The 8,673-nt window shown below is 38.2% G+C and overlaps 1 protein-coding gene across 1 annotated transcript in view; it reads right to left on the reverse strand.

The window, feature by feature from the left end:
• GALNTL6 (polypeptide N-acetylgalactosaminyltransferase like 6) overlaps positions 1 to 8,673 on the reverse strand; it is a 952,184-nt gene that overhangs the window by 615,386 nt on the left and 328,125 nt on the right. The window contains exon 2 of the mRNA XM_011360343.1: positions 1,116 to 1,224. Within this exon, the coding sequence (XP_011358645.1) occupies positions 1,116 to 1,224 (109 nt within the window). The remainder of the gene's footprint in view (positions 1 to 1,115; positions 1,225 to 8,673) is intronic.

Genomic DNA, 8,673 nt, shown 5'->3' on the forward strand with positions numbered 1-8,673 from the left:
GAAACCTGGAAGAGAATGATTCTCTGAGGAATAGAGAACATCCTTGGGAAGAGGAGCTTTAATGACGTCAGGGGAGGAGGTGGCATGATTTAGAAAAAAGGAATAAGAGAAGAAAATGAAAGAAGGCTATAATTACATCAACCACACCTGACTCAGGGCTCGGAACATTTCACAGCCTGGAACAACCTCAAGGCTGTTTAGATGCCCTCACTCCCGTTTTCCTGACAGAACGAGTTATGAGGAAGGCTGACCAGGAGGACCTCACACTGTGGCTGCTCGTAGTTCTGCTGCTGATTTCAACTGAAATGCAGCATCTTGGGGCTGCTCAGATGTCTCTACCAAACACAGTTTCTTTATTTCTGTGACATCCTCACTATGAAAAAAAAAAAAGAACTAGAGCTCCTTTGGTCAAATAGTATAATATGGGCTTCCTATCATATGGTATTCACTTTCATTCAATTTCTACTTATTCAGCATTCTGAATCCTGTTTCCAGCAACCTAATTCTTTAGAACTTCTAGAAAATTTTGCTTTTTCCTGTTAATTTTTCCAAGAAGTAAAATGTTTCCTCCATCTCTAACTCAAGATGAGAATTCTACTACACATATACAGACCTACTTAACTATGTTTAACTGCTTGTCCGTTTGCCCAAGTAACACCAAAGTTGGGTCCCTGGCTCCTGTGATACAGCAACCTGTTGTATCCCTGCCGATGTCTAGGACATGGTCCCCATTTAGTACTTTGTATTGCTGGTTAAACATGCCCCAGGCCTAATAAGTGAATCTAGTTTAAGATAATATGTCTACTAAGTCAAGTCTCATTGCTAAATCTCAAGATACCTCCAGAAATTATTAAAAAGCAGATTGGAAATACAAAGTACTATAGCTTTCTAAAACTTTAATGACCTCTTCTTCAACTAATATTGTAAAGACCATTTATCATTTGTTTCTCTCTGAATTTTGAAATTGTTTTAGTTCTGTCTGGTGTTGACCTTCAGTATCCCCATGAGACATACCTTACTGTGTGCAGAAGAAATACTAATTAGAGACCCTGTAAGTGACAAATGAGACACTGCAGTAAGTAAAGTAGCACTTTGGCTTACGCTGAACTCCATACCTGCGCGCATAGCCTCTTTTTGAATGCTTTCATAGTCATGCCAGTCTTTTCTTCTCAAACCATCTGTCCATGCATAGAATTGCCCATCTCCCAGGCCCAGTGGAAATGTCTGTGGAAAAGGAAAGTATTCAGAGCATAAAAAGGAGGTATTTCCTTTTGCATGGTAGGTAAACATAGCCGGGCACATAATAGGCAATCAAAGAATATTTGTTGAATAAGTGATTCTTCCAACTATACTGAAAAGAAAGCTGTTGCTAGTGACCAGACTAATATACACTTTAAAAAATTTTTTCTCAGCTTGTAAAATAAGAGCATATGTTACCCACAATCCTTACCACTTCCTATTGTGTTTTATTTGGAGATGGTAATAATTCAGTATATCACCTTCTTTGAGCATAAAAGCCTAGATGTTTTCATTTGCCCAAAGAATAAATACTAGTAATGCTACCAATTTTGGTATTAAATGGAATTAATTTTCTTTGTGACTTGTAAAGTTTCGTTAATTTTGATTGAATTTGATTAATTTGAATGGCCTGATAATAACATTAACAACCATTCATTGAATGCTCACTATGTGCCAGGTACTACGTTAAATACTCTGTATATAAAAGATTGTTCAATCTTTATGATAGTCTTTGTTTGTAAACTTCCATTTTTCTGTCAATTAAACTAAGGCCCAGAGAACTAAAATAATGAATTAAATCACAGTGGCAAAGTCAAGACTTGCACCCATTCCGTTAAGATCAAAATTATAGTTTTAAAAACTAGTAAATACTGTCTTCAATCTAAATTTCTGTTAAAGTATAGTACCTGGTTATGCTTATAGTTGAAACTATCACCCATTCAACAACTGTAGTCACAATGTATGTTTTATGCTTTGGTAAAACCCAGTATGTTCTAATGTCAACTTGAAAATTTCTTCTGTGTACATTGCTGAAGCTACTCTTTTTTTTACAGTATTTATTTTTTATAATAAAAAATGGTTTAAATGAAATTTATTTTCACAATCTTAATAGTCAAGAAAATGTAAAAGAAATTTTTTCATATTCACATATTTTTTTATTTGGTTCATTTCTGGAAATAAATAATACAGATATAGAATAAGATAAAAAAACATTTTTTAAAGTTTCAATTTAGATAAAACAAAAGATAAGTAATTTCAGTGAGGAAATTTTATTCTGTGATCCCTTCCAAAGCAAATGAAATGTCATATTAATTAATTTGAAATAGCGCAACTATTGTGCTTATAAAAAATTATCTACCTTCATTCCATATGTATAGCTTTTAAGGGATCTACTTATTTTGAAAGAATAAAAATGGAGTTATTATTTAAAAAAAACAAAGTAGTTAAAATCAAAGGGAAGATTTTCCAAATCAGGTGACTGTTATCTATATATTTGAAGGAATTTGTTTATAACAATAGTGCGTTCAGAAAAAAGAACAAAGAACTAAATATTCAAGGATGATGGTGAGTTTATACAATATAATAAAGAAAATTTATTAAGGATAAATAAAGGATAATAAAGAAAATTTAAAAGGAAAATAAGAAAGAAAAACTATGGAAAAGTAACAGAAAAGAATAAAGTAAAAATAGAAGAAAATGGGAGAAACAATTTTTAGAGTATAATAGCAAATGTTAGATGAATATGTATATTTTCTAATTGATACTAATTTTATAATTAGAAATTTTACTAAAATCCAGTTATATGAAGTTTTAAATAGTCAAATAACTTTAAAATGTAAAACTCATGTTTTGTTTCAGGCATGCATTTATAATGATAAGTACTGAGTAGTAATAAAAATCTCTTTCACTGATTTAGATAATATCATTTTATAAATATCACTTTTAGATTAAAATAGATAATTTAAAAATAAGTTTTGACATGAAACATGGAGATATTGTTGTGTAAACTCCAAATAATTAAGCTCTCTCTGGTTACCTAGTGGTTTGCAAACTGATCTGATACACAGAGGGCAGGGAGAGACCAAAGAAACACACAGATCACTCCAGATTGGTAGGTGGCAAGTTTAATACACAAGAGAACTTAAACACAAGGCTTGTCTTGTTAGGTCACGAGACAAGTAGATCTCCACACCCACCTGCCAGAATCTTAAAAGTTTATGCAGAGGCCTTAACTGGGTTCAGTCACTATTCAGTCCAGATGGTCAAACAACACCTTACTTTCTCAAGGCTAGGTCCCTGAAAACAATTCCTACTGTGGGAATGGTGGGTGGGGCATACATTCCAAGGTCAAGGGGAGGGAGTGAGGAGCCTCTGATTATCTGGAGTCCAGCTCATGGGACGGCCAGAGGTCACATCCTCTTGATGACTTCCTCCAACACTTTACCCCTCCACAGCATCTTTCTCAACAAACCCTGCATGATCAGCAAGGGGTTTTATTCGCATGGAGGTGGCTCTTTGGTAGCTATCTGACTGCAATTTAGGCACATATAAGAGAAACACAGATTAAGATAATTATGCTCAAAGTAAGTAACATTTTTGTTTACCAGGAATCCCATGATCCAAACCACTGATTTACAAAGTCCCCTAGGCTGAGTGTTAGATCAATCAGGGCATTTACTTATATCTTCATCTGGTTTAATCAAGATGACATATTGGCAGACTCCTCAGGTACGAACATAAAACATTCTCTTTAGATAATGGCACAGGTGCTTCCTTTCAAGGTAGTAGTTATGTCTGTGGACATTCTATTTTAGAGGACAGCTTTCTCATTAAGGACATTTCAGTGTTCAGTAAAGTCAAGCTTTGCTGGCTATCATTCAAAGCTTACTGATTGAATTAAGTAATGGCTTCCATATGTCCTATAGTGTCCTCCAGGCAATGGAGGTGACAAAGATGTCAGCCAGATGATCGCACTGGTGGGAAACAGAATGTGCCCACCTGGACTAGAGGAAAGGGGGGTTGGGACCTTTAGGAGCTAGACTTGGTTGTGCACACCACCATGTTGGATGGTGAGGCAGCACTGTCAGGTGTGAAGAGATGCACTGTGACTAGGACATGCCAGAACAGGAATCCCACATTCTCCTTTCTCTCAATGGTGTGTGTTCCATTTCTGGTCAAATGCATTGTAATAGGTCTGGTTTACAGCAGAACAATGGGGTCCTACTGGAGATTGAGTAGTTTCCTTTTACCCAGGGGTACAAAGTAACTCTCCCATCCCTGTGGGGTGTCTCAGTGCAAATTCCAGTAGACAATGTCTTTCCCAGGCACAATGGGACTCGGTGCTCTCAGCAACATGGAACATTGCTCAATGATGAAGTCTTCTTTGACTTTCATACTTTTCAGGTCTTGAGTGTATTGGCAGGGTCCTCAGTCTGGCATATGGGGCAACCAGCCCTACTAGCTGGTCATTCTAATGGTTTAAAGCCTGGGATAGTACTTTAGTATAGCCAACAAAGCATTTTGCCTTTAATTCAATCTGCTGTTTTAATATTCCATTTTTCCTTTCTACCAAACCTGCTGCTTGTAGGTAATAGGGGAGATAGGACCTCTATTCAATGTCAGGTTCTTTTACCCAGTCTTGCACATCATGACCTTTGAAATGTGATCCCTAGCCACTGTCTATTTGACAAGCATATGTACCCATACATGGTACTCAGCTTTCTGACCCCTACTGGTGGTAGCCTGGTTTGCATGACAGCAGGGAAAATTTGTGTTAGGCCAAACAGTGTTCTCACAAACCAAGGCATATTTAGAACCCTCACTCAGAGGGAGGAGGACAATATAATCATTTGCCAACCTGTTGAGAACTTTGGTGAATGGCCCCAGACACCTTTGGCAGTTGCCTTGGGCATTGTTTAGAAAACATAAAGCACGCCATTAATACATTAACCTTATCACTATTTCAAGGGCAATCTAGCATCCTTGGCAATGTGGCATCCCACCTGGGCACTACTAAGCACCCACTCTGCTGTATCGACTGAAGGGTCAGTTGCTAGGGCTCATACATGAGCTAAGACTTCAGCTTCCCGATTGCAAGGCAGTGTCACTGTCTTATAAGCCTGGACTTGGAAGACCACAGTGAGAACTGCCACGGGCTCATGCAAGGCAAACCTCAAAATCTTTCTACATATCCTGATTCCACAAGGCTTTATTCATAATCATCTACCCCTCGGCTTCCCATTGTCCAGGCAGAGGGTTAATCCCTTTAGAATAGCCCAACTATCAGTGCAAACGGAGAGATCACCAGCCAAACCACTCTGAGTTCAACCCACTGGCAGCTGCAGCTGATTCCTGTTTATATTCCAGTGGTGTCAGTGCTGAGCTGAATAGCAACTGCAGTCCACGTGGGCAGGCTGCCCTGACTACAGCCATCTTAGTTTGAAACAGTACAACTACTGTGCTTATAAAAATTATCTATAAGACTGTCTCCATAGCTTGTTTTGAAAGAATGAATGAAAATGGAGCTAATATCAGTGAGAATGTCCCCCACTTCCTCTCTACAGGCTGCAGAGGCTGCCACAGGTATAGGGTCAGCATTTGGAGGACCTAAATACTCCACAGGGCCTAGAATCTAGAAACACTGGGCTGGTGATGGTGTTCCTTTTCTGCAAACAGGCATGCTACTTAAGCAACGTGGGATTTTGAGCCATGGCAATGGTGGGTCGATGGAACCTGTTCTCAACCCACCCCTAACAGGAAGGCAAGTTCTTTCCATGATATGCTGTGCCTCCAGGAGAGGCTCTACCTGGAGGAGCACTGTGTACACTGCTAGGAGCTGTTGCTCTGTGGGAGCATATTGAGTTTCTACTCCCTTCCAAAGGTGGGAACAAAAATCCTAGGGGCACTCTCTCCTTCTGTTGTCTCTGCCACAGTGCCCAACTCATACTTAATGAAGTCAAAGGTCATCTAATTCAGCCCTGCTTGGGAGGTGCCCAGAGCTTTAATCTGTTTCACTAGTATTTTTGTCTTCTCAAAGGCAGCTTGCTGCTCTGATCCCCAGTCCTGTTTGTACCTTTTCTTTACAGGGTGGTATAAGGGATAGAGGCACTATGCCAGATGGGGAATAAAAGTCCTCCAAAACCCCAAAGTCCCAACGGAGACTTGTACTTCTTTTACATTCTTAGAGGTTGCATACGCTTGCACCTTATCAATCGCAGCTTCTTGGACAACTTGGGTCCTATTCAGCCAAAACTCTCTCAAAAACTTCACAGCAGTGCCTGGGCCTTGAATTTTCTGTGGGTTCACTACCTATCTTTTGCCTCACAGATGTTCCAGCAAAGCTTTCAGGATCCTGCAGCAGACGCGAGCCCTCACATGTTAATACTGTGTTGTCAATGTAATGGACCCATGTACATTCCAGGGACAGGTCAGGGTGTAAGGAGCCTGAGTCCAGCTCACAGGTCAACCAGAGGTCATGTCTTCGCGATGACCTCCTCCAACATTACCAGCACATTCTATTTTCCTTATTTTGATAGGTTTCTTTTAGAGAATTCTTAGCAACTTATAATATATAGCAGACTGCACAAGAGTTAATCTTCACTTTCTCTAGAAACCCTATGAAAATTACACTAAAGCATCAGATGAAACAGGAAAGCAGGTGGTTGAACTGATATAAACTTTTGCAAATGGCTGAGAATTACTGGGATGGAAACATACTTTTTTATACTATTGAACTTTGAAATTACTTAAAATTGGAGGCATCAGGTATTCCTGAAGGTAGGGTTAAAGGTGAAAACAAAAAGACTGACATTTTTTTATATGGGGCAGTTAAGAATCTCCTGGGTTCTTTACTCAATTCCAATCACCAGGTGATTTCTGTGGCTAACCCACTGTGCTCCCTACCTATGAGGATTGGAGTTTAAATGAGAGAAGTATGTTTTCAGGCTACTAAAAATAGGTAAAAACAAAGATGTCAAGCTGTAGCAAAAATAAGAATTACACGTGAGTTTATATACCAAGTATTATTAACCAAAGCTATCTTCTCTCACTAGGCTACCAGAAAGCTGCTGGCCTACCATACACCACTTACACCATAGACAAAAGATAGATGAATTTCTATCTGAAGAATGAGAATCAATAAGAAATATACGGGAACTGGCTCCCAGGTTCACACTAGTAACTGCACGAGAAGTCCATCTCTACACATAGAACTTCTGAGCAGTATTTTCATTACTTCACTCATAAGTATGATCAAGTAGCCAAGGGTTATAAGACATTTGGGAGAGTTTTTAACATAAAATTCAGAGGCCAAAAAAACAAAAGTTACAATAAATTTGAAGGGAACAGAGGCAATGTAAGGCTCACAAGAAAACTTCCCCCAAGCTTCTAGTCAAGACGGTGAGGTAAGATTAATGCTATGCTCGCCTCTCCCATGACCATTGTCAAAATTGCAACTAAACTACAGAACAACCATCATTGAGAATAATCTAGCAACTAAAGATATACAGAAGAAGCCACTGACATGCCATCAGCAATCAAGGCTCAACTACGACAGGAGGGCACATACAACCCATACAAGGGACACACCTAGAGTACCCAGCCCAGGTGACCAGGGAGACTGTGCCACTCAACCTCACAGGATACCTACCACATAAGGCCATTCTACCAATTAATTAGGTAGAGACATAGTAGCTCTACTTAATACATAGAAACAAACACAGGGAGGGAGTCAAAATGAGGAGACAAAGAAACATATCTCAAATGAAAGAACAGAACAAAGCTTCAGAAAAAGAACTAAAAAAATGGAGACCAACAATCTACCAGATGCAGAGTTCAAAACACTGGTTATAAGGATGATCAATAATTTCAGTGAGAACAAAGACAAAGAAAACATAAAAATGGACATAAAAAAACATAAAGAAGTACTAGTCAGAAATAAAGAATACAATATCATTTTAGATTGAAAGGTGTACACAGACTGAAATCAAAGAAATGGAAAAAGATATTGCATAAAAATAGAAAAAAAGCTGGGATAGCAATATTTATCCCAGACAGAATAGACTTTAAAACAAAAGTTATAACAAGAGACAAAAAAGGATCCAGTAATTCCACTTCTGGGTATTTATTCGAAGAAACCCCAAACACTAATTTGAAAAGATATACATCCATAGGTTCATTGCAGCAGTATTTACAATAGCCAAGATATGGAAGCAATCTAAGTGTCTATGAATGGATAAAGATGAAGTGGTGCATATATACAATGGAATATTACTCAGCCATAAAAAAGAATAAAATTTTGCCATCTGCAGCAACATGAAGGGACCCAGAGTATTATGCTAAGTGAAAGTCAGACAGAGAAAGACAAATACCATATGATTTCACTTCCATGTGGAATCTAAACAAAATAAACAAACAAAACAGAAACAAACTCATAGATACAGAGACCATTTTGATGGTTGCCAGATGGGCAGGAGGTTGGAGGAATGAGTAAAAAAGGAGAAAGAATTAAGAAGAATAAACTGGTAGTTACAAAATAGTCATATGGATGTAAAATATGGCATAGGGAATATAGTTAATACTATTGTAATAATTATGTATGTTGTCAAATGGGTACTAGATTTATCAAGGTAATCACTTCAAAATTATATAAATGTC

This window comes from Pteropus vampyrus, unplaced genomic scaffold (genome assembly GCF_000151845.1).
Source record: "Pteropus vampyrus isolate Shadow unplaced genomic scaffold, Pvam_2.0 Scaffold53, whole genome shotgun sequence".
NCBI classification, from domain to species: Eukaryota; Metazoa; Chordata; class Mammalia; order Chiroptera; family Pteropodidae; genus Pteropus; species Pteropus vampyrus.